The following is a 27,500-nucleotide window of genomic DNA, read 5'->3' as shown; positions in this document are numbered from 1 at the left end:
TTAACTAATTTTTTTGTTGATTACACCCTTTTGATAGCTGTAATGATAATGTTTTGGCTAGACTCTCACCACGGGCTTTGCAACAGAAGCTGCAAAGGCACGCTTCAACACCTCAGAACAATAAGCCGAGTAATAACAACTTTACTGATCTCCTAATTGGAGTTTATCGGAGGGTGGGGTGGTAAAACTCTGGGCTGTCATCGTTGCTGGAGGGCTGGCACAAGGGTTGACATTTGACATTACACAATCAGGAGCAGTAATTACTTGCTTGACCCCAATGCATCTCCACGGATGTGCACGTAGCTCTGCGATTTGTTAAGACAGGCCGGTGCCCCCCACCACCATCACCCCCACCACCATCATTGTGCCATAATCGGATCATCACGCATACCCTGCTGTGGCAATGACATCACCTCCACCCCCTCTACCCTCCCAGTTTCTTCTCTTAAGAAAGCATTCTGGAATGCAGTCTTTACATCCAGTCTGATTGGACCTTACAAGGACCTCACTCTGTGTGAGAGAGAGAGAGAGAGAGAGTTTTTTTAGCACAGTGACGCACTTGGCCTTGGCGGACTATCGATCACTGCATTTGCTTTGCTAGTGTTGTTTTTTTCTCCCTTTGAAACACTGTGTCTTGATTGACATCTGGGTGTTTCTTATTCCCGTGTGAGGTATGCTGCTGTCTATCAGGCGATGCGTTCCAGTGCAGGGCTCTTAGACACTGTATATGTCAGAAAGCATTACAGCTGTATTCATTGCCATTGTGTAAAGCTTAGTCTAGAAATCCCTAGCATCTCCCTAGACAGTGAAAGGATTTGTGATAGCCGTCATATACCTGAATACAGACATGCCTTTGAGAGTTTGTAATTGTAAAAGTTTTGGTTTATTTTCTAGCAAATTCTCAGCTTCACAGCTCAGCCTTTGGTTAGTGACACTTCTTCATTGGTTCGTGTAATCCTTTCAGGAGGGAGAGATCTGTCAGACTGCTGTCTCCATTTACTTTGCGGGGAGACTTGAGCCTCAACTCTCCCCAAGAGGATAAGAAGCTGCCTTTGTGTTTTGTTGATGCTGTCTTTTATCGTCCTTGGTGGACAATCGTGGCATTGTACCCATGCACTCACACGGCTATAAAAGCAAACGGCTTTGGCCTGTGGAGAATGCCTTACGTGGGGTCTGATGGGAGGATGAAGGCATGCACGGAATGTTATGGCCTAGTCTTTGTGTGTGTGTGTGTGTGTATGTCTGTTTGTGTCTGTGTGGTTGTGTATGTGTGTGTGCGCGTGTATGTCTGTTTTTGTGTTGAAGTCCCCAGCTGTGATGGGGTGAGGTGTTTTCATCCACATCGACCCCTGTTTGCTCTCGGCCCTCCATCAGTGTTGCGTTCTGATCTGCCCCCACCCACCTCAACCACCCCCCACCCCCCACCCCCACAGCACCCAACCCCCTTGGACCTTTAACTACACCTCTGGCGCAGATTCATTGCTGCCCTCTTCCCCCCACATACAGCTCCATTCCCGAAGCCCCTGCAGCACTGACCTCCACCACGGCTGCTGGACCCCTCTCTGCAGTCTGTTGCGTTGTGTTGTTTGCGTGGCTCTGCGTCACTCATCACGCCCCTGATTGAGCCGTAATGGCCTGATAATTACAGTCATTTGCAGCAGCACTCGGAGGTCAGGGATTAAAAGGAAATGCATTTGCTGAGAGGGTCGCACTCTTTCTCTCCCCTATCCCTCTCTCTCCCTCTCTCTTTTTTTCGCTCTCTTATTCTTTCTTTCTTTCTCTCTCGGTCTCTCTTGCTTTGGGGGCTCTGAGGTCTGTGTCATGTGCTATCAGACACGCGTGTTTGTGTTCGCGGTCACGGCGTGTCGTGTCTGCCAGGCGGTGCCTTTGTTGTCCGGCGGAGACAGCCATCATGATTAGCCTCTCAAAGGGAGAGTGATGACGGAGTGAGAACCAAAGGGAGAGATAAAAAAGAGAGAAAGAGAGACCGAAATGGTCCACAACCAGCCAGAAACGTGCGGCTCATATGATTCAGTGTAAGGCGGCTTTCAGTCATCCTATAAATGATTGGTGGATACAAGCGTTGTTCAGCCAGGAGCACAGTGTTTTTTCTCTCCCGCTGTTTTACCTGCGGGGAGACCGCGCATTTGTTCGCCTGCGAGCTGTAAGCACACGCGGCTTGATAAAAAGGTGGTAACACCGGGAGGCCAGGTTAATAGGAGTGCTAAATCCAGCCGGCTCCCGGCCTGCCATGCGCATACAGAGCAGCTCTTATATGCCGTGGCACGATTGTTCTGCCGCGAAGCCGCCTCTGTGGATGTTTACGGAGGCCGGAGTGTTTCTGTTCTGTAGCTTGGTGGGTAGCTCAGCACTCAGCATGCTCAGATCAATCGCTCAGCTCACTCGACGCATGGACCGGGGCTTGCGGAAAATTAGCCCATATTTTTTTCCACTGGGGGTTGGAGGGGTACAAGGGGGCTTTGGATGAAAGGCTCGATGAAACGAGTACATGAAACTGGATGTCGCGCCGATTTGTGCGATAGAGTGAGAGTTTGTTCGGCCAGGGCGGAGACTGACGTTGTAGGGGCCGCTAGGGAACCACCCACTGATGCCTGCCGCTGGTTAATATTGGATGAGCTGGGGCCCTGATGGGATAAACAACATGCTAATCAATTACATTCAGCTGTGGATAAGGCCATTGTGATCTTACCAGACACCCCCTGAAAACTGTGTGAGTGTTACAAACCATGTGTTTTCTAGTTACACAGACGAAATCTACCAATAAACGGGCTTCTTACTCAGTTTAAATTATATTCTTACTCTGCTGAGAACCCAAGACTACTGCCTTACCGGTAATCTGTGACTACTGCACAACAACCCTGATCTCAGACTACTTGACATAACCTCAGATTACTGTCATAACCCCAATCACAGACCACTCTGCCATCAATCTTTGTGTCCCATCAGACATTTCTCATATTTGTCTGCCCAGTCTCTTGTTCTGGTGGGTAGTAAGACTGGATATGTGGCCAGGCTGTGCACTCTGAGTTGGAGTAATTGGCTTGTGTTCCTCTTGCCATTGTGCTGATATGTGGTGCATGAGAAGCTGTCTGTGACAGTGGGTGGTGTGGTGCATTATTCTGCGCTGCTGTCAACACTGGCATCCAACCAGAAGCATACTCCTCAAGCGTGTCTAGCCAACAAGAAGGGTCTTGGCAGTAGAGAAGAAAAGTCAGCATTTGAAATACGATTTTATGTGGGTATGTATTTGCAGGAAAATCTTGCAAATTGCATGCAGTCTTTTTTTGCTCAGACTTCGATTCGATGTGCAAATCCATCGGATTAAGGTTAGCTCATAGTCACAGTTACCCTAGCGCTTACATGCAGCTGACCCTGCTGCCCTCCAGTGTGTGTGCTTGGTGCAGTGACTCTCGCTGCTCCCCCTGCAATCAGGAGGGATCGATTGTGTGGGGAGGCCACAACAGGCCTTAAATCAAGCTTCTGATTGAAAAGGTTACCCAGAAATCTCCCCCACCCAGTATCCAGCACCACTTCTCCTCGGCCAGAGAGTGAGACCACGTGCACTCCTAGCGCCTCCTAGCACTCGCTAAAACTCACCCAGAGTCGCAGTGACCTCGGACGAGGTCAAGGCTTTTTGTGTGTTTTGTGTGTGGCTCGGCTGCAAATGGCGTTCCCAAGCCTGTGGGCCAGTCACCAGAGAGGCTGCTGATTTCATCACAGCGGTGACTCAGGGACAGAGTGGGAACGCGGGCGGAGACAGTCACTCCGTCCGCTGGGGGGTTTCAGGACACGGATAGGAGCTGCAGGCGGGTCGTGTGTGTGTGTGTGTGTCTTTGCTTGTTTGTTTGTTTGTTTAGTTTGTTTATGTTTTGCCGGCAGACGCACCCTCCAGTGCACTAATGAAGGAACAAAACAAGTGGGATTGATGAGCGCATTAATTATTTAATCACATCAGCGCACGCTAACACTCCCAACCAGGCCCCCAACCCCATTCACACACTCACACGTGCAGACACACACACACACGCACACACACTAAACTGACGAACGTAGACTTCCCACACCACCTTTGTTTCCGCACCCCGCATACACCAGTTTTTCTCTCAAAGCCCTCCCCTTACACACACTTGCAGATATGCACACGTGCTGACACACTAGAAAACGTGTACAGACACAAAGACACACTGACAGACAAGAAAACACACAAACACACAAAGACACACTGAAACACAGGAAAACACACACACACACTCATTCTCCCTCTGTTGCGCTGGGATGGGGCTGAGCTAAACAAAGAAATTGAGATGCGCCATTTGGTGTGTACCCCAACTGCCACAGAACTAATCGGTTTCTTCCCCAGACTGCGGTCTGGTGTGCCGCTGAGGCCCAGGGATTCACTCAGACAGCCCAGAACTCCCTTCTGATTCCAGCAGATGAGATAATCATGTTTGGCGCGTGTGAGTGCGTGCGTGCCTGTGTATGTTGGTGTGTGTGTGTGTGTGTGTGTGTGTGTGTGTGTGTGTGTGTGTGTGTGTGTGTGTGTGTGTGTGTGTGTGTGTGTGTGTGTGTGTGTGTGTGTGTGTGTATGTGTGTGTGTATACACTTTTAATCACATACAGCAGGGCTAATTGTGCACAGGCACATCCAAGCAATTTATTAAAGTAAATAAGAATACTTAAAAGGATGAAATAACCATCTGGGTAAATGTATAGGTAAGAAACAAAGGTGTAATATGAGTCTGAATTATGGGGTGTAATGCAAGTCCAATGAGTGCTGGAAGGGAGAGAGGGAACGGCACGCATCAGCCAGGTAGCCCTTTCATGGTCCCAGCAGCCAATCAGGTAAACTACCTGCACCTGTCCACTCGTTCCAGCTCACAAGACAAACAGAAACCAAGAAGGACAGAAAAATGGGCAGGGCCGTTGGCACTTGAATCACCTGCCTATACACGTACACCAACACACACACACACACACACACACACACACACACACACACACACATGTAAACTCCCAAACTAAAGTATGCTCACACACAAGCACTTGTGCACTCTCTCTCTCTCTCTCTCTCTCTCTTTCTCGCTCTCTCTCTCTCATTCTCTCTCCCTCTCTCTCTATCTCTATCTCTCTCTTTCTCTCTCTCTCTCGCTCTCTCTCTAGTTGTGTCCTGAGGGGCTGGAGCTGTGAGGCAGTGAGTGACGGAGAGGCAGCAGAGGATTGGGGCTTGGGGACTGGAGGGATGGGAGAGGAGAGAAGAGGAGAGGAGAGGAGAGGAGAGGAGAGGAGAGGAGAGGAGGCTGGGGTTAGGTGATGGTGGTGGGGGGTCTCCAGTGGAAGCAGCCAGGCGTCTTGGCTCGGCTCCCCCCTGTGCTCTGTTCTGTATGCCACCCTTCACTCCAATTCCGTACAGGGAAGCTAATGATAGAGCAGCTTGGAGGAGAATGGCTGCCGCAGCACTCGAACCACTGCAGCGTGTGTGTGTGTGTGTGTGTGTGTGTGTGTGTGTGTGTGTGTGCGTGCATATGTGTGTGTGTGTGAGCCTGTCACAAGCCAGAGAATCACATTCATGCATACCTGCCAAAGCTAGTTATTGTCACAGACTTTTTCCATTGTTACCTCAGTGGCTATACCCACTCAGTCTCATGTGCATATGTATTCGTGTGTATTCATGTGTGTGTTTGTGTGCGTGGCTTCATTACTTCTTGTACATGCTGTTCTGGTTGCAGCTGTATTTCTTCACTGGCAGATGCATTTTGGGAACTCTAGATCATTTTTATGTGTATTTGTACAGTTTATGTAAGTATGTGTGGGTGTTATTGTTGCATTATAAATGCATGTCTAAGTTCGCTTTCAAGAGCATTTTAAAATCTACATGTGGAATAGTAGAAGCCTTGCACTTGCTAGCCTGTGTTTGCATTTCATGTGTGCTGTCTGAATGTGTGTGTGTGTGTTTGTGTGTGTGTACTATGTATGTTAGTATTAGTGTGTGATTTTGTTTTTGCCTTTCCTCAAGTTTCCCCACTGTAGGTTAATGAAAGAGGTGAAAGGCGGGAAATAAAAGGGAGCGAGTATAGAAAGCAACAAAGACCACGAGAGAAATAAAGGAAGAGAGAGAAAAGAGGAAGAGGAAGAGAAGCAAAGATAAAAAAGGGAGAGAGATGAAGAGAGCCTCTCCATTTTTTTTTCTCCTTTAGGGCAGGCTTCCTATGCCCTAGCTCCAACTCTCTCTCTCTCTCTCTCTCTCTCTCTCTCTCTCTCGCCCTCTCTCCCTCTGTCAACAATGGCTGCCTACCCTTTCCAAGGGCCACAGTGGGCTACATCTAACATCCTGGCATTTATGAGCTGGAGGAGAGGGAGAAGAGATGAGTAGGGAGAGAATGAGAAAGAGAAAGAGAGAGAGAGAAAGCGAGAGAAAGAGAAAGAGAGAGAGAGACCCAAAGAGGGAGGGCGAGTGTAAAGAGAATGCTACAGAGAGCCCGGAGGCATCCAGAAGCTCTTTATAAAAAAAGGAGCCAGAAAACGCAGGGGTGGAAAGGCACAGAGTGAGAGAGAAAGAGAGAGAGAGAGAGAGAGAGAAGAGAGAGGGACAGGAAGAAGAGGTAGAAGGAGAGGGAGAGAGAAAATGCAAGTAGCTAAGAGCTTCTCTTCACATCTCCCACACAGCTCTAATCACTGAGCCGTGAAAGCAGCCCTCGACGATTAGCACACGACCTCAGATCAACAGGAGCTCCCTTCTCAAAGGCCGCTGTCGCCACCATCGCGGTTGTGCCAGGGAAGACAAACAAACAGGCGAGCAGTGACATCCGTGTGTTTGGCGGATGCGGAAGAAACCCGAAGGGTGGTGTCCCTCGTCAAGGGGATAAGCAGATGAGCTATCAGGACTGATGGGTGAAATGGGGCCTCCTGTTGTCAATAATGGGGCAGACAGCAGTGGTGTTTTTGGGATGGTCAATGTGTTGGGTCTCAGAGGATCCTCTCGTATTAATTTCTGCTCCATCGGCTGGTTACAGGCTCACTTAGTCTCTTTCTCTTTTTCTTTCTCTCTCTCTCTTTCTCTTTCTCTCTCATACACAATTTGTTCAAGCGCGTTTTACATTTACCTTCATTAGCATTACCTCTATTGGATATGCACACACAGATGCTAGCTTTATGGTGGTGTTTAAATAGATTTCACTGTCAATGACAGATTCACGCAGACATTACATGACATATATGCACTCCCACACACAAACACACACACACACAGACACACACACCCACACGGTAGCAAAAGTAGCTACGTAAAAGCCTGCAATTAAAGGCTGTGTGCCATTTCACTGTTAATGACAGATTCACGCAGACATTACATGACATATATGCACTCACACACACACACACACAAACACACACACAGACACACACACACGGTAGCAAAAGTAGCTACGTAAAAGCCTGCAATTAAAGGCCGTGTGCCAAGCGGCCCCGGGCTGGTAGGGGTGCTGTCACTGTGGCCGCCGTGCCCGTCTGATGCCCAAGTTGAGGCTGGGAGAGCTGGCAGCTCCTGCAGTGAAGCCCTGGTGGCATCATTACCTCACGCAGAGCAGGGAGAGGTGGAACACACACACACACACACACACTCACACACACACAAACACACACTCACTCATACATACTCAGATGGACACTCATGCAAACACCCAGATTCACACCCACACATCCACACACACAGTTATGATGGTCAGGTTTCAAAGACCATGATTGATGTAAGAGTTAACTGTTGTAATGGACTATGCGGTACACACACAAACACACTCACTCTGTCATAGATGAACACTTGCACACTCACACACATGGCACACGTTAACACACATGGAGACACACGGTGAGAGACACACTCCCTCTTTCAGACATGACTCTCACGCACAGTGGTACTGATTGGCAGGAGCGCTGTCTGGAGGCATAGTGCAACAGTGAAGGAACTGTGGTTGGGGGAAAAAAAGGAGTGACTATAAATAGATATTTCAGGGAGGCATATGCCATTGCGGAAGAACACACAGAAATACAGGCCTGATTGCCAGGGACAGCATCCCCCACCCCCTCCCTTTTTGGTGGCGTAAGCTAGGATTCTATAAAAGTCAAGCTAACACATGGAAATGAATAATGGTATAGACACATAGTTATTATGGCATATAATACAGACACATAGTTAATAAAGCCACCATATGCATATACTCTTGAATGTGGCTTTGAAATACAGTGTATATCTCCCTGAAAGTGGATTTCAAAGAGGGCTGTTTACCATTCATGACCTACTGAAAGAAGATTTCTTTTTATCTCCATCTCCTCTGTTTTGTTCATTTCTTTCAGTGAGATCGGTGAACACAGTTCACTGAGCATCATACACTAGCATACCCATCTCACACTGTTTTTGTGAAATATTCTTTTCTCTCTCCCACACACACACACACACACACACACACACACACACAGATGCATGCACATGATCTCTCACTTCCTCCTGAGTCCCCTCCCTTAGTCTCACTCCCTTAGTGCTCTCGCTCTGTCTCTCAGATACACACACACACACACACACACACACACACACACACACACACACACACACACACACACACACACACACACATTCACACACTGGCATTTATATCAGTGATAGGGGAATGGGCTGTATCTGCTATTTTCATTGCTGCCTGCTCTGCTCCATGGCAGAAAAGCCTTTAGTGGAGCTTCTCTCTGGCGGTCTGATACGGCACTGGTGGATATGACAGGAGAGGAGAGCCCATAATGCCAGATGACTGCCTCGATCTGCTCACAGAATGGGCCCATTGTGTGCCATGGCTGATGAGATAGCGATGCCACTGACCCATATTATGTGTGTTGTTTCGCTAGCATCATAGGGTGTAGGGTGTTTATTTTCACAGTTGGTTTGTTTAGGTGTGTGTGTGTGTGTGTGTGTGTGTGTGTGTGTGTGTGTGTGTGTGTGTGTGTGTGTGTGTGTGTGTGTGTGTGTGTGTGTGTGTGTGTGTGTGTGTGTGTGAAAGAGAGTGTCTGTGTCAGTGTGTGAGTGAGAGTTAGTGTTGTCTCCTGTGTGTTTGCAGATATGCTCTATTACATGAGCAGAGAGTGTGAAGGCAGACTAATCGCATGGCCTGTTAATGGGAGCATATGGAGCACAAACACACACACACACACACACACACACACACACACAGCTCTGCTGCAGCATGTCTAGCTTGATTGAGTATAATTTTGGAGTGTGAGAGGAGGGTCAGTATGATGCACTCTCAGTCCTTATCACAAAGCTTTGATGATTGCATAGCAGGACATTATGTTCACCGCTCATTTCACTCAGTGTCCATCTCCCACTCTCTCTCTCTCTCTCTCTCTCTCTCTCTCTCCCACTCTCTCTCTCATTTCCCTATAGTCTCTGTTAATGTTACATTGGCTGAAGATCTCACCTCATCCTGTTGGCAGTATCATATAGTATGTGCACACAGCAGGTTGGGTGTAATTTGTATGTAGGTGTGTATATATGTGTCTGCCTCTCTCCCTCCCTCCCTCTCTCTCTCTCCCTCTCTCTCTCCATCCCTCTCTCTCTCTCTCTGTGTATGTGTGTGTGCGTGTTTGTGTGTGTGCACATAATTGAAACACAGAGCCATTTTACACTTTGACTCACCACGCATTCCCAGCTGTGATGCTGATGGATCTCGCGGGACGCTTTTCTGTCTGTCTGTCTGCCTCTCTCTCTCTGTCTCACACACACACACACACACTGGTAGCCGGTGCCCAGACTACATTGCATGTTTTATTTATGACTTACCTCACACATCTAGCTCTACTTAGTGTCTTATTTGCTCCTGATATGACTCACCATTTGAGGGTTTGCTTGTACCTGTGGATGCCGTTTCCCCCCCTTCATTCTTCCCACCACAAACCAGAACCAGTGGCCACACAGATAAAGCCTATGGCATCTGTATTTCATGTCATATAGCCTGTTTCTGGGCTGTGTATGTGGGTCTGGTTGCAGTAGTCACTAGTTTATCTTATTGACTCTGACACTCTCGGATCTCTCAGATCTCAGATTTCAATATCTGAGATGCATGGCCAATTTGATTGGGTTACTCACCATCTGTGGGAGCAACCGAAGAACACAACACTACAAAGCCTAAAACAAGCCTTAATGAATGTCATCATGCAAATATATTATTGAAATTTCATAAAGGAAAACAATTGATAACTCAGTTATCTCTCGCAGCCTATTAAATTGTCATTCAGCATTTGTGTAATGTTCGTTTTTATCTAATCATGTTTGTTTCCGCAGCGTTTTCATTGAATTCCCTTTTGTAACTAATGTAATTAGGTTTACGTTGTAGCACTGCGGCCTGAATGTTTAATTAAAAAGCAGACTAGTGCTTGCACTGTGCAACGACACTATCAGCCTTTGTCCTGAGTCTGCACCAGTGTCTGTAAGTGTGTGCTACTATCTGTATATACTTTCACCAATGGGAAGAGTGAAGGGTAAATAGGTATCCAAAATGATGGATGTCACAATATTTTACAAAGTGGTAGCTCTGCTGTTGTCAGAAAGGCATGAGTCATATTTTCCATTGCCTGTGCGTCATGTTGCAATTTCCCATGACATCTCGTCTGTTAAATTCAGGTCATCTGCTTTTATTAGCCCGCAAAGTCACACAGGAAAGTAACGAGGGCCTGCACTGCTAGACACTACTTGTTGAACTGATTGAACCCCATAAGCTTAAGGTTTTCAGTCCCCCTGCCCTGTGCATCCTCTTCATCTTCTCTTTACCTTTTGAACCGGGTTTACTCGACTTCATTTTGGATCCTACTTATATCTTGCACTTATATCACTCGACTAAGACTTTTTACAAAATCAAACGAACGGGTTTACATTTATACATGATATATTTTACCGGAGCACCTGGGTTCTGCGACTTCTCACGTCCACGTCATAACCGGAAGCCCCCCATCCTCTTCATCTACCCCTACCACGCTACCCCTGCTCTATCCATGCCTGATTGAAGTCCGTATAATCGTGCTGCACTTGGTTAGCTAAATGAAATCTGTTCAGCTAATGAAGTGTGCCACTAATGAATTCAGTCAGATATGCAAGGCAGGGGAGCCCCAGAGGCTGGACTGACAACCACAGAACCCGTCTCCTTTGGAAGGCCCCTCTATATCTCAGGCTGGGGTGAGTGTGTGGTACACAGAGGAATTGGATGCGGGAGAGTATTGAGAACTGCCAGAGATGGCAGATAGTAGCACACACTCACAGCACAGCATGGGCGTTAGGGGTGTTAAGAGGAAGGGCTGTGATTGGGCGCATGTGGGGTCGCTGGCCGAGGCGATCAGGTTCAGGTGGAGTTTCTGCAGCGTGGCTCTGTAACAGAGGAGGGTGGCGTGATGAATGTGTGTTGCCGTAGCATTTGGGCCCAGAGGGAGAGCTGGGGACAAGGGCATCCTGTTGGCAGAAATGCCATCACTGGAGAGCACTTAAAAAAATGTCACCTCCTGCGCCCTCCGTCCCTCTCCTCCCTCCCACTCTCCCTCTCTCTCTGGTCTCTCTCTCTCTCTCTGACCTCAGCTGTTTGTTTGTGTGGTGTGTTGGCGCAGGGCTCGGCTGGAGGCGTTCTCAGACAACAGCGGGAAGCTGCAGCTCTCCCTGCAGGAGATCATCGAATGGCTGACCGCCAAAGACGAGGAACTATCGGAGCAGCTTCCCATAGGGGGCGACGTGGTGGCCGTGCAGCACCAGAGGGAGTTCCACCAGGTGAGGCGCCTCCTATGCTAAATCCCCATGGCTTGGGTGCGTTATAATGCCCTGATCTGAATTCAATTGGCACGGCTGAAGGTCTCATGGGGCAGGTTGAGAGAATCTGTTCTCGGATCAGGTTGTGAATGGATCACCTTCAGGTTAGACTCTCGTTGTCTTCAGCAGTCAATACTGTCACTCTGCTGTGTGTGAGCGCATGTGTAAGTGTGTGTGTATATGTGTGCATGTTTGTGTGTGTGTGTGTGTGTGTGTCTGTCAGACTGTAACCGTTGTATAACTCCCCAGTCGCACATCCATCACCTCTCCAGCGAGCTGAATTTACACACCTTTCAATTAAAGAGCCGACGCAGGCTTTGCATTCTATTAATTTAGCCATCGATCAAAATAATGGCTTCATTGGAACATTTAAAGACTCCAGCCGCCATGGCAGCAGAGAAGGGGATGCTGGGAGAAGGCAATTGCCTCCCCGGGTGCCATAAAACTCCTCTTAAACCGCCGCCGAGCATGAAAAGGTAGACAGAGGAAAAATGGGCCTAATTGTGCCGTTTTCTTTAAAGGCGCAGTGCAGCGGGATGGGTTCAAAGGGCCGAAGGTCCGGCTGGGAAAATTCAGCTAAATGCAAACGGATGGTGTGGTGCTCTCCTCCGCTCGTCTCCTGGGCTTGTGCTCTGCTGCTGCTGCTGCTGCTGCTAACTCCATGGGAAAAGCAAAGAAACATCCACCGCTCCGGCGATGGCTTTTGTTTGCGTCTGTTTGTCAATATCCACTCTCGGAAAATCCATCCATACTTAATGTTATCGGCAGTGCAGTGACACGCACGCACACACACACACACACGGCACACACAACACAGACTAACACAGAGAATCTCAAGAGTCTCTCAAAGAGGCACACGCACCAGAACCGGTATCAACACACACTCTGTCACCTATACACACAAACATGTGCACGCATGCACACACGCACATGAACGCGCACATTCAAAGGACCTCTAAAGGTACACACAGATAAAGGCACACTTACACACACACACCCCCCCCCCCCACACACACACACACACACACACACACACACCCACACACCCACACACACACACACACACACACACACACACACACACACACACACACACACACACACACACACACACCCACACACACACTCCCCCACACTTCCGTAATTGGTCCTGTACTCTTCCTGAATGCTCTTTCCTCCTTGGTTCCAATTTTCTGTGCTGTCAGTCTGCCACTGCTCTCTGTGGAAGAGCCTGAAGTGTGTACCCCTTTCCTTCCTTAAATTCCCCCTCCTCCCCCCTCTCTCTCTCTCTCTCTCTCTCCCCCTCTCTCTCTCTCTTTCTCTCTCTCCCCCTCCACTCTCTCTCTCCCCCTCCACTCTCTCTCTCGCTCCCTCCCTCTCTCTCTCTCTCTCTCTCTCTCTCTCCCCTCCACTCTCTCTCTCTCTCTCTCTCTACTCCACTCTCCTTTTATACCAATAAACACAAAAGCCCACTCTGACAGTCTGCACTCTCTGGCAATGATGCACCACAGTAAGCTATGTATGGCTATGTATATATACAGTCCACGATCGATGGTCTCTGAAGTTGATTTTTTGGGTATTTTTCATGTGCCATCTCTCTGTATCATCAAATGACACCTTACGTTTGGTTTGGCCTTGCTGGGTGAATGTTGTGCGTTAAATGCATATTCATGTCGTAGAGAATGGTGGTGGGAGGACATAAGACTGAATAGAAATGGCTAGACATTTTATCATGACACTAATAAAACATGACATTTAGTGTTAGGATCTAACCATTTGAGTTGCTGCTCATTGATTTGCCTTTTGGTCTTGTCTTTGGGAACATATATAGGCTATGAGATTGTTACACATACAAACTCAGTTGTATACACACCAGACCTTCAATAAAACTTTGCTTCATGAAGGTTATAGGATTCTGTATTTGTTTCAACTACTTTAGAGAGCTGTTGATTCAAGTGTGTGTTCATTTTGGAGGCTGCAGTTTGTGGTGCTGTTGAATTGTATTGCATTGTACTGACGTGTTTCTATTATTTTGACCACCCCATTTCAATAAGTGTGGCTAGGCTAAATGAAAAAAACACCTTTGCGTTTATTCAATCAGTTTAACAGCACCACAAACTACATTCTCCAAAATGATCATACTGTTGAATCACTAGCTCTTTGATACTGTTTTAAAATAAACAGTTCAAACAATAATTACAACAACAATGAAGGTTTATTTTAGTTCGACTGCATTACGATAGGTGTACCTAATAAACCTATTATTCATAATTGAATATGTTTTCTTCATGTATTCTGATTTGTTTTGTAGTTACTTTAGGGACATTATTATTGGAACGTCGAACAATGAAAAGATGCTGCTGACTATAGGAGGCTAAGACACAGACAAAGTAGCTGTTCTATCTCATCTATGACCCCTGTTTGGGTCCTCCTTAGTGGACACACTCTAGACCACTTCCACACAGCGTCACACCTTCACTAGTGGGACAAAAAAATTCAGCTCGTACTTTGGATGAACTCAGACGTGTCGAACACAAAAAAAATCAGGGAGACTGAGAAATATCTCTAAGCTGAGCCTGGTGACTTTCGCCGACCCTGAGCACACACATACACACACACACATACACATACACACATACACACACGTGCGCACATACACACACAGACGCACACGTGCGCGCACACTCACACATACACACACATACACACACACACACACATACACACACACACACACACACACACACACACACACACACACACAGAGTCACATATACTTACTCATTTACATCTCCTGTCTCCTTTCTCCCGCCTACAGCGGTCCCCGCATTCCCTCGGTCCCCGTTTCTGCCTCTTAATGCGGCCTCTCAGTGTATAATCTTGCAGAGATGCTTTGTTGCCTCCGGAACTTTTCCTGACAAAAGGCTTTGAGGGAGACTACCCTGTGCTGTGCTGAGCTGCTTGTTCTGCAGAAAATTACAGCGTTTTAACAGAATGTGAATTATTGATCTTAAGGCTGTTTTTTTTTCTGGTGTGCTTAGACATGTGTGTTTCTAGGGGAGGTCTGCGCCACTGATGTTTATGTGTATATCCACTTGGGCATAAGCTAGCTATGAATGTGTGGATGTGCTCATTGTGTGTGTGTGTGTGTGTGTGTGTGTGTGTGTGTGTGTGTGTGTGTGTGTGTGTGTGTGTGTGTGTGTGTGTGTGTGTGTGCATGTGTTCATTCTATTTATGTGTGGATGTGTGCAGTTTTGTGTATATTTTTGTTTCCATAAGACTATAAAATTGTATATCTTGCTCCAGGTTCTGAGCATTAGCGTACGCTTTAATGGGATCCCATGAGGTCTGCTACATGAACGCAAGGCATCAACATGTTTTGGGGGCAAGGAAGAATTGAAGCCCAGCAAGGCAAACCAAATGTATAATTGATACAAATCCGATGTGATGTCTTTATACATTTCCTGAGCCTAAGGCACATCATGAAATGTAGCTAGAACACAGCATGAAATGTAGCTAGAATTAAAGTTCCAGAGCTAGAGAAGGAATATAAGCGCAAATCACCACGGGGACCAGCAGTCAGTCTCTCTCAGTCTCGCTCATATGTTTCCCTCGTTCTCTCGCTGCCTCCACAACACGACACACTATGGTATTAGGCTGAAGCAGCATGCTTGTAAATGCTTGCAGTAACGCTGCATCCTGCTAGCTTCCACACTTAATACAGTCTGAGGAACAAAAAAAAAAAAAAAAGATCCCGGGTGTCTCGCCACGGTGGCACAGTTTAATCGGCACTGAAAGACACTAACTGCTGTGCCACGCGGCATGGGTAATGCCGGTTAGTAATGTAAGGGATTTTCATATAAATTGTAATCTCTTCATACAGTAAGAGGATTGGGCCGCTGGCTCCTCCGAAATAAATGACTTTGGGAGCAGTGCGGTGCGTCACAGCATGGCACGCAGTCAGCGAAGGGCAACTTATCCTGGAGATTGAATTCCACCCAACAGCCGCCCGTGTAAATACAGTTATTTTCACTAACTGTTGTTTAAGTAAACCGCCAGAGGAGATCAGAGGGTTAAGAGCGAGCACTGGAGGATGACGGTGACAGCGGCAGTCCCTCAGATTTACACACACAAGTACACACACACACCCATGCACACATGCACATTCACACAAACAAACACATACACATACACAAATACAAACACAGACCCACACCAGCACACACATACACATACACGTTCACGCAAACACACACACTCACACATACACACAAACACTCACACACAAACACACACATGCAATCACACACACATGCAATCACCCAACCAAACTGCACGCTGGGAGTTTTTTTTCCATTGACTGGATTTCTGTGAGTGGATTTTGCCTGTGTTTTTCTATTCCCTGTCTGCGTATCGGACACCATTTGTGAGAGGACTGCTGGCTGCATGGGTGATCTTCAGCTCTGAGTATGACTCGTGCTCCTGAGCTAATTGGCCCGGCTTTGTGGCAGCTCTAGCTCCAGCCGTCTCTCTGTAGTCAGGTGGCTTAACAACGCGATCGTGACAAGAGTGATAAAAGCATGAAATTTGGCACACAATTAGCTTATATCCTACTAAAACATATTAGAAGGGGTGCCCAAGTGAAACTGCTCATTTTTTCCTTTTAATGAGATATTAAGTTTTGACCTAAATCAAGATATGCGTTACCTGTGGTCCGATTTTCAAAACGGTTATTTTGCCTAGAAATGCTTACCAAATAAGTAATAAATCAGTTATTTATGCATGTTTGTGTTTTCTTGTTTGTTTTTGATATCCACTAGTTTAAACAAATGTCCCTTTAAGTAGCAAAACAGACAAAAAGACTTGTGCCCGTGCGCGCGCTCATCCAAGATGGCGGGAAAGACGTAATTCTGCTATATCTGTTAGGTAAAACCGTTATTTTACCACCATTTAAAACCATATTTGCATTTGTATCTTTTATATGTATAAGGACTGTAATATTTTATTAAAGATTTGCTTCAACATCATTAAAATAGCACCAACAAAGGCGCATTACAGTACCAGTAGGCTACCGCAGAAAAACGGTAAAATTGGAGCAGATTGAGCGTGTCTTTTCCTACATCAAAACTGATCATATGAGGAATGTGCTGTTATAAATTGACAAATGTGATGATGAAAAATTAACAAGTGAATAGCATTTATCGAGCTTATCGAGTACATAGAAGAATGTAGCTATTAAAAAAGGAACTCATATGTTTAAACTTTCTGAGCTGTCGTTGTACATCAAGAGGCTTGAAGATATTGGAGTTAAGAAAACTATAAATAAAACCAGGTTAATCAATGTCTTGCTAGAACATTACAAAGAGACTCTTTAAGAACAAACTGATGGAAGAAACACCGTTTTAGATTTCCGGGATGCAATAAGCAGGCTATTGAAGGATGCTTTGAAACAACACAACTTTTCAGAAGACGCCGAAATTCTAGCGAGGCCTGCAACAATTGTAGGCTAAGGAAAGACATTTTTGCACACAACGGATTTATTTTTTCTGGGTGCTTTCCAATGGACTGCCATTCAAAATATTAACCGTCAAGCTTAAAGTCTCTCGTTTCTATCATTCTTTATGGTCTCAACATAGAGGATCAAGAGAAGTCTGAAAGCCAGGCATGTTTGGCCAAAACTGGCCAAACTCGCATTTCAGCATCTCGTGAGCCACCCCTACCACTATATGTTGGGCTAAATATGCATAGCTCCACTAGAAGTAAGACATTGATAGAAAAGATATACCAAATGGGCATTTCTGTTTCCTATGATCGTATCATTGAGATAGAATACTGGCTAGAGACGTCTCTTTGCGAGCGCTACAAGGCCAGATTGGAGTGCGCTCATGTTCTTAAGGGCTGAATTTGTGATAAATCGTTGATGAGTGCGTTCACATGAATTCTACAGGCATCAATAATTATAATAATAATAAATACAAGAATATTTGTATCATTAACAATTACGTTTCACATTTATAGTCATGATTCTACGAGGCTTCGTGATAAATAAATAAATAAAGAAAACGAGAACGCTCGTTCAATTTAAGAATCAGTGCACACTTTGGCCGTTTAAGAACACATTTCCAGGCATTCATGACCGGTGGAGATCTTTTCTTAGGTTGAAGATATTAAAGACACTTAACAAAATGTGCGAGAATGAGGTCCATTGCTCACAATCCCAGCTCCACGACATCAGTCTCCTCATTTCACGGAACTGGTATCAGCATCTTTCAGTTTACAACAGAAAGTGTGCCTGGCGAAAATAGGCCCCCACTAGTTCTGCCATGTGGAACAGAGCACCAAGGATAACCAAAGAGCTATGAAACGGTCTCTGCAGTTGCAATAAGCACAAGTTCAGTTTCCGTTCCAGCCTGCAAAATAACACCACTTCACGGCAATGTTAGCATTAGGTTTGGATGACTATCCCCAAGTGTCTATACCAGTGTTTCTCAAACTTTTTCAGACCAAGGACCACTTAGCCAATAAAAAAAAACTCGCGGACCATCTAACTGAATAGTATATCCCCGGAACAACAGGCCTTCTACCCAGACCTGGCACCAGACAATTGTTTAGCGGCACATGATTTTCGAGGGTGGGCACTCCTTTTTTACGTACCGGTAGGCTAGTTATAGATGTGACAATGCGCTAGGTAAAGCATCTGGAACCCTGCTCCATGCGTGACTTCGTTATGTTACAAACTATAGTTCGCTCACAGCCTCATACTCCCATCACACACTCAGACACGCCAATGTATCACACAACACAACCAATGCACTTACCGACCACGCGAATGCAGTAATTCCCTACCAACAGTAGGCTAGCCGACTGGCATTAATAAAGCCATCCTAGTAGTCAACTTTTCATAATTAAGAGTTGTCATTATCCAACGTCACACAACACATAATATAGTTATCATCTTGCTGTCTCCGCAGTGGGAGAAAAAAAACGCTGTTTGAATGCAGCTCCGCGGCGGGATGATGCCCACTGCGGCTGAACCATCTCGCCGTTGCACCGTCTCCTTGTCTGTCAGAGGCTTTCTCATTTAATTTTCTCTTAAACCACCAATCCATGCCCTTGTTAATAGGTTAGGCAACTCTTTAATATATTAGGCTACTACTGACTGTGTTCTCTTCGTTCTGAGTTGTATGTTAGAAATGTCGCAATAATTTACTTTTTGCAGTCGCGGACCATTACGGGGCACTGGCGGAGGGACCACACTTTGAGAACGACTGGTCTATACTGTATGCAGAGAGCTGATTACGTTCACCTGCAAACAGCGCTGCTCACGTTGCAAATGTGTTCAAGAAAAGTTGAGATGCAAGCCAATGTGTTAATGTGATTGTCCAGAGAGCAAATCGTAGAGCTATTTATAACAGCACATTCCTCATATGATCAGTTTTGATGTGCGAAAAGACACGCTCAATCTGCTCCAATTTTACCGTTTTTCTGCGGTAGCCTACTGGTACTGTAATGCGCCTTTGTTGGTGCTATTTTAATGATGTTGAAGCAAATCTTTAATAAAATATTACAGTCCTTATACATATAAAAGATACAAATGCAAATATGGTTTTAAATGGTGGTAAAATAACGGTTTTACCTAACAGATATAGCAGAATTACGTCTTTCCCGCCATCTTGGATGAGCGCGCGCACGGGCACAAGTCTTTTTGTCTGTTTTGCTACTTAAAGGGACATTTGTTTAAACTAGTGGATATCAAAAACAAACAAGAAAACACAAACATGCATAAATAACTGATTTATTACTTATTTGGTAAGCATTTCTAGGCAAAATAACCGTTTTGAAAATCGGACCACAGGTAACGCATATCTTGATTTAGGTCAAAACGTAATATCTCATTAAAACAAAAAAATGAGCAGTTTCACTTGGGCACCCCTTCTAATATCTTTTAGTAAGGTATAAGCTAATTGTGTGCCAAATTTCATGCTTTTATCACTCTTGTCACGATCGAGCCTAAATTTTGCATTAAGCCACCTGACTACTGGGGGATTTTGGGTTCCACACCGTGATGCTTTGTGTCCCTGCCAGTGGGCCGCTGCTGTGTGTGAGTGTGTGTTTCCTGTGTGTTTTTCTGTGATTTGTCTCTTGTGTTTCTCTCTGTCTGTGTGTGTATGTGTGTATGTGTGTATGTGTGTGTGTGTGTGAGTGAGAGACTGTATGTATGTACATGTGGTGCTGTGTGCCTGAACTGTGGTTCCCTGCTTCCCCACAGACGTTTATGGAGGATGTGAAGTGCCGAGGGCCATTTATCTACTCGGTGCTGGAATCGGCCCAGGCCTTCCTGGCCCAGCACCCCTTCCAGGAGCCCGAGGAGTCACTGCCTGATGGCAAAGGTCTGTAAGAACCACACACACATACACACACGCACACACTGAGACACACACACACACACACACACAAACACACACACGCACAGCTGCTCATGCTGGCCTCTAACCAAGCACAGCACATGCCCAACAATGGCAGGATGGCTCAGAGGTGTGATGAATATTTAAGGTGAGCTCTCTCTCAACATCTCTCTCAACATCTCTCAACACTGCACAGCACAGCCATTGCATTCAACAAGACAAAAGGTGTTTAGATAGATAGATAGATGGATACTTAATTTTTTCCGTGGGGAAAATTAAGGAAAGGTTTATGTTTGATTTCCACTTTTTCTTTGGTCGGCATGCATCTTGTCAAAGAAACCCCTGATGCCAGAGATTTTTACTTTCATATAAAGAGATTGCATACTGTGCGGTGTGAATTGGTTGTGACACTAAAACAAAGGGGCCCTGCTAAGGAATGCGTGGCATCGTTTAGCAGTGCCATGCACACGCCGGAGCCCCCTGTTGTGAATGCTCGTTCCAGCGCTTTCCGTGGCAGCCCGTATTACTGGGTCAGTGCTAATTAACCCACTTAAAGGGCTGCGCTCACATACACACAACATATGGCCATATCAATAATGAAGAAACCTTGGGTCGGAGCGCAATTCTCATTGCTCTTTTTAATTTTTTTACTGTGTGTGTGTGTGTGTGTGTGTGTGTGTAGTCTCACACAATTGTTTAGGTAGATGGCTGACACTCTCTCACTTTCTCTCTCTCTCTCTCTCTCTCCTCTACCTCTCCTCCTGTGACATTCCGTTCCCATCTTCCCTCATCCGTCTACCCTATCTGTGTCCCCCCCCCACTCCCTCCCCCCTCGCTCCCTCTCTCTCGTCCCCCCCCCCCCCCCCACCCCACCACACCCCACCCCCGTCACGGCAGAGCTGTCTCCACGCCGGCGCATGCTGAACGTGAGCCGCTCGGTGTGGAAGCAGGCGAACGTGGCGAGCGACCTGTGGGAGAAGCTGACGGCGCGCTGCGTGGACCGCCACCGGCACATGGAGCGCACGCTGGAGCGGCTGCTGCAGACGCAGGCCGCCATGGAGGAGCTGGCCGCCGCGCTGGAGCAGGCGGAGGGCGTGCGCGACGCCTGGGAGCCCGTGGGCGACCTCTTCATCGACTCGCTGCAGGACCACATCGACGCCACCAAGGTACGCAATGACAGGGGAGGGAGGGGGCTACGGGGGAAACATTTGATGAGATCATGCTTCTCCTTCGTGGAAATTCTAGGTGTTTGTGTGTGTGTGTGTGTGTGTGTGTGTGTGTGTGTGGTGTGTGTGTGTGGGGGGGGGGTCTGTAGGAAAGACTTGATGGTGGCTGTGGGTGAAGCAGTTTGTACTCAATTAACAAATGTCCTTGTTGAGAAATGGCAGCAGCCCTCAAGAAGCCACCACAAAGTACCACTCAACAAAGGGTTTGTTTCTCTAAGGAAAAGAGCCCTTTTTAGAAGGTGAATTTTAAGAAGGTGTGAGTTGGAGGTGAGGGTAGTGTTGCAGGTCGTTCTGCAGGAGATTATAGCAGATAGGAAACACCCTCAGATCCATGCTGTAGAAGTGAGCTGAAGTGTTTGAACATTGTGGAGGGAGGTGTGAAGAAGATGGGCTAGTTGATCTTCCAGGTGATGGAGTCATATCTTTAATCCTCCCTCAGGTCTCAGCCTCACATCTGTTCATATAGGTGGGCGGGAAAGGTTACTGGCACGGTGCAGTGAACTATATGGGGATTGATAAGATAGTGAAATGGTCATACAGTGCTTTCATCAAAGTTATTAAAAAGGTTGATAATTCCAGTGCCACCCGCAGGTAAATGCAATTAGTATTTTCCTGCATTTGGTGTGATTCATGACTGAGGAATACTGATGAGTTCTGAGACTCTGACTTAGCACTCCAAGTGAAAATTAATATAACCAATTGATTTATTTTCTTCAAACACAACGTTTTACCCATGTCTTGTTTGTTTTACTCCTGACGCTTCTGATAACTCTCCCAAGGGTAGCTTTGTTCAACACTGACAGATGCTCAGGAGTACGAGTCTCAGAGTAATACATTCCCACGAGGAGTAGACCAGAGCCCTTGAGGTCGCTCACGCTGTAAAAGAAACACGCAACATGCCACACACACACACACACACACACACACACACACACAGCAGACGCACAAGCACACTGACTACCGGCCCCAAGCAAAGCATTAATTTATGCAATCTCACAATGAATATTGATGCATCGGCATTCAATAAACCTGATGCATTGTTTAACAACATCAAGAGCTTATGCTAATTCCCCCCTCCTTCTCTAGCTCGCTCCAGCTGTACTGAATGGAACAATGAGCGCATCAATAGTAAACAGAGAAGTGCGACCAAGAGCATGAGTGTGCTGCACGCTGATACAGACGAGATGAATAGACCCAGCAGACTCAAGTCACAAAGGAGCGTCTGGGTCCATTCTGTTCTACTGAAGGCCCAGTTCCCTTCGGTTCTGGAAGGCAGGCCCAGGGCAAGAACGTCCTGAAACTTTTTTTTCCTTCTTCATTTTTTCCTCCTCCTCCTCTCTCTCCACTTTCTCTGTGAGGAAAAAATCCTTTTATGTTTGGTTCAAAGCACCAACAAGATTTGAAACTTTCTCGCATTTCTTTTTTTCTTCTCCTGCCTCAATCTTCTCCCCTGAGAATCTGTACGGTGGGAATGTGAGAACCTTGGAACCTTTATCCCCTTTTCTATACATCTCCTTGCATCAGCATCCAGCTGCATTTCTGTCGTCTCAATTTCTCCCCCACCCCCACTTTGCCCGCTGAATGTACGGTCATGACTTAAAGATGACTCTGAGAAGTAAAGATTGGATTATCTGTATGTGTGTGTGTGTGTGTGTGTGTGTGTGTGTGTGTGTGTGTGTATGTGTGTGTGTTTGTGTTTGTGTATGTTTTCTCTTTTCTCTTAATCCCATGCTGTGTAGCCAGAGCTCAGTAATCTGTCTGACAGGGCTTGTTCTGGCTGATCATGTCAGCTTGCTATCACCTCCACCCGGGTCAGTAAACGCCCCCCGCCCCCCAAATCATTCCCCTTGTACGTCAGCGGGGCTGCTGTCCAAACACGGCCTCCGTCTCTGACCCGTTGTCATGACCACGGGCCCATGGATGGACCCTGCTCGGTCCATTAGCACACAGCCGCCCTGCTCATCACCAGATCATTAGTCCTTATTTGTCTTAATGGACGTCTGGGTCGGCGATGCCAGATGAGCTCGCGGCCCTCTCCCTCCCCTCCGTTCAGGCTCTCAAGCCAGGGGCCAGGACCACTGGATGTTCGCCGGCCCCCGGGGTTTTCTTTTTTTCGAAATTGTTTCTCTGTCTCTCTGTTTTGCTTCGCTCCGCCCCTCCCCTCTCTCCATCTGTGGCTTCCGCTCTGATGAGCATGTTAATGGAGAGGCAGGTGAATCGTCTCAGCGCTGCGCCCTCAGAATACGTTCCATTGCTTGGCTTCTGTTCTGTTTCTGTATTACCTAAAAGTATTTTCTATCTTCTTTCTCTCTCTCCTTTCTCTTTCTCTGTCTCTGTCATTCTCTTTTTCACTCTCTCCCTGTACATTTATCTCTTTTGCTCTCTGCCTCTCATTCTGTCATTCTGAATATCTGTGTATCCGTCTGTCTTTCTGTCTCCACTGTTTAAATCTTTCAATATGTCTCTCTCTCTCTCTCAAATGGAAGATTACACTGGCTGTACACTGTCATTAATTGGGTATCGTGACTTTAATCGTGGGTTTAATACTGTTGGGAAGTAAGTGCTTTATTTCATTTGAGTAAAAGTTGCACATCACTTGCAGCTGAAGAGGCAGCCTGACACTAAGTGGAGGGCTTATCTTTCAGTTCCTGATGGGATGCCTCCTTCATGGAGGTTGTAGAAGTCTCCTTTGCCCAAAAGGTCAGATGATTTCAGTGAAGGTTGCTGCATTATACAATTGCTACAAATAAGCTTGTTTCCAGATTCAATGAGGGGGTGTTACCCAGTTGCCCTTTTGGCAATGTTACCGATACTGTATTTCACCTTTTCAAGGTTAGCACCATTATTTGCTGTACTGTAAATGGTGTCGATGAATCCCGGGTTTATACTTCCGAAAACTGTGCTTGTGTTCAGTTGTGGGTACAGGCAGGCTGGGCATGAGATGTATAAGATGGCCAATTTCTGGGTAGGGCAGGCCAAGTTGGCCATCCTTAAATCCCACAAAGCAAGAAATGGGGGCCAGGATATTGATATGTTGTGCACGTTTAAATCTCTGTTGAAAACAAGTTCTACCAGCAGACAGAGAATGTGGCTCAGTTGAGGGAGAAATGGTGTGTAAAGGAGGGGATCGTTTCTATTAAGGACTTGGTGAAATAGACTTCAGTGGTTTTCAAATGGTGTTTTAAATAAAGGGTTTTAAAAGTCAAGTCTTACTCACTCTGTCTCTCTCACCCTCTCTCCACTCGACTGTGTCCCATCCTCTCCCCCGTCCAGCTGTTCAAAGAGGAGCTCTCACAGGTGAAGGAGGGGATGAAGCAACTGAATGACCTGGCACACCAGCTGGCCATCTCTGACGTGCATCTGTCCATGGAGAATGCCCGCGCTCTCGAGCACCTCAACAACCGCTGGAAGGTCCTGCAGGTAGGCCACCCCCACCCTAGCCCTGTGCTGCTCTCTTCCTCTGCCTCTTCTTCTGCCTCTTCATCTGCCTTCACTGCTTCACTAAATGCATGTAGGATGGCCGGCCTTGTGGCGAGGTAAAAAGAAATGGAGGCAGTGTCTCAGACGTTTTTTGGCAAATGGCAAAGGTTTAATGTCCCGTTGCAGCAGGTAAACACGCCAGCATGGAGAAAAAGAAAAACGAAACAAAACTCCAAACAATAATTCTCAACAAATAAATGTCCCTAAACAATTCAGCTCCAACTGCACAAGTAACTCTCCAAAACCGTGAGTACACTTCACACGTTGTCGCTCTCCAATCTAAACACTTCACCTTCTTCGTCACAAAGGGGTGGGAAGTTGTTCCCCTCTGACTCATCGCTCACGAGACCTGTTCTGTGCCGGCATTTTATTTCGCCGGCCTGAACCATTGCACACATCGTCAATCAATTAATAAACATCCATGTTCTGACTAATTATCAAAACATACATTTAAGCAATATAGTACGAGTGCGAGTGGGGTAGGTAAGGGATATTCCCACGGGTGTTGTTGCCTGCGCCACTCGGCCTCCGGCCTCGTGGCTACGGCCGAACACCACCCGTGGGAATATCCCTTACCTACCCCACTCGCACTCGTACTATATTGCTTTTATAAAACAATTTTATAGTCAACCAATTAACATTTAAACACGAAGTTATTGATTTAAAAATGTTTATTTCGCCATTGTTTCTCCCCAACAAAAAAATAGTTCCATTGTCAACCTCTTTTGGAATTATAAGAACTTGAATTAACGGTTATCGCTTAATTGTATCAACGTGCATGTTTCATCGCGGAGTGATTTATTATTAGCTGTGAAAAGTCCGAGTTGGGATGTCCTGGGATATTCCAACTCATGGAACGTCTCTCGTCCAATCAGAAAAAGCTAAATAATTCAATAGAACCCAATTGTTTTATAATTCCCTATATTCATATTGTGTTTACCCACAACAATAATATTCGTATTACTACATAGCACTCTAAATAATCACACCCTCTACAACCACCCCTCTCATCACTGCCACTTGACCTGCTCACGTCTGACGCTCCGTGCTCAAAGTTCAAAGGTCCTGGTATGTTTTGGTGGTTGTATGTCCCAATTGCTGTCCTGATCGTGGTTAACTATGCTGGTTTGTTGTTTGTGTGAAAATAAATCCTGTGCATGTACCCGGCGCTGTCTTCAGTGTTTGTCTGAGCCCCACAATGTATAACCGTCGCGGTAACGGGCAGTCGCACTGTTACAATGCACCACTACCTGTATCTAGCCTCCTCATCTACCTCCCCTTTACTTCCACCCACCTCCATGTTTACCTTCTCCTGGAGGTTTCCATGACTTTCATGTCTACCTCTACCATGTCTATCTGCAGGCTCTATTTCCTTCATGTTCGGTACTAATCTCAATTTTCCACCGCAGTCCTCAGATGCCATCCATCACTCCTCCTCACTGTCTGCCCATCTAATTACTTCTTTGTCCTTCACTTCCTCTGTACTTTACTTCACCATCTTTCTACTTTCCCCCGCTCACATTCAGACCCAGCTCAGTCCCTACACCTCCACCTGTCTCTACCCCTGGCATCTTCTCCTTGCTCCTCCCCTCTCCTCCACCTTGACCTCCAGATCCCTCTTCTTTCATCTCCACTTCAATCCCTTACCTCCACCTCAGGAGCCTCCTTCTTAACCTCCACCCACCTTGACCTCTGACCTCTGTCCTCACCTCATCCCCTCACCTCCACCTTAACCCCAACACCGAGGCTAGCCAGCCGCCTCGCCTCAGCAGGCTGCATCTGGACAAACATCCCAGTGGGTGTGTTGTCTTTGAGCTGTGGCGCCTGTTCAAACACATTGGATTTGGCTAATCAAGCACCCCGAGGAGCATCTGATTAGTGGCATTAAGATGGGATTAAAGCCTCCAGGAGGGGGAATGGATGGAGAGAGAGAGAGAGAGAGAGAGGGAGGAGGGAGGAGGGAGGAGGGAAGAGTTTTTGTGTACATTGGGCAGATTGCAGATGTGTCTGTCCACCTTTGTCGACAGCCGGACTCCAATTTTGTTCTGACTGTGTCCTACCTTGGCATTGTCGGCCATATTGGAACGCTGTCCATCAAAAGTTAAACTCACTTAACTCTCCACCCCCCTCTCTCTCTCTCTGTTGATAGAAAGCCAAGCACTGTTTGGATGGACTCCTTTAGTATAAACACATTATCCTCATTGAAAAACATTGGCTGTGTAGCGTATTAATGGATTTCTGTGGGGGTGGGTGGGTGGACGTGTATGTGTGTCCAGCCCTCAATAGCCTGCTCCCAGCATTATGTGTGTGTGTGTCTGTGTGTCTGTGCATTTAGTGGGCTTATTAGATGAGTTGATTTCCTCACAGTGATTGCGGGCAGACCTTATTGTGGAGTGTGTCAAAGCAGATGAGATGAAAGCTGAAGAGGCTAAGGTCTAATGCATTTTTTTTTCTTGCATTCTCCTGGTCCATTCCTCACCACCACCCCCTCCGCTTCATATCTCCATCTTTCTGTCCCTCTCTGAATCTGAATCTGCCTTTTTTC

The 27,500-nt window shown here is 46.5% G+C and overlaps 1 protein-coding gene across 3 annotated transcripts in view; it reads left to right on the top strand.

Annotated features, from left to right (window-relative positions):
* drp2 (dystrophin related protein 2) overlaps positions 1–27,500 on the top strand; it is a 146,657-nt gene that overhangs the window by 75,302 nt on the left and 43,855 nt on the right. For 2 of the 3 annotated variants that reach the window (XM_012819422.3, XM_042702738.1), the window contains exons 3-6: positions 11,649–11,805; positions 20,114–20,234; positions 21,147–21,415; positions 24,749–24,895. In XM_012819422.3, coding sequence (XP_012674876.2) covers positions 11,649–11,805; positions 20,114–20,234; positions 21,147–21,415; positions 24,749–24,895 — 694 coding nt within the window. Of the gene's footprint in view, positions 1–11,648; positions 11,806–19,924; positions 19,946–20,113; positions 20,235–21,146; positions 21,416–24,748; positions 24,896–27,500 lie in introns of those variants that run through there. The other variant, XM_042702739.1, reaches the window with a different exon arrangement.

This window comes from Clupea harengus, chromosome 20 (assembly GCF_900700415.2).
Source record: "Clupea harengus chromosome 20, Ch_v2.0.2, whole genome shotgun sequence".
In the NCBI taxonomy this organism is placed as follows: Eukaryota; Metazoa; Chordata; class Actinopteri; order Clupeiformes; family Clupeidae; genus Clupea; species Clupea harengus.
The sequence above is the reverse complement of the archived record's forward strand: the minus strand, read 5'-3'. Positions and strand labels throughout refer to the sequence as shown.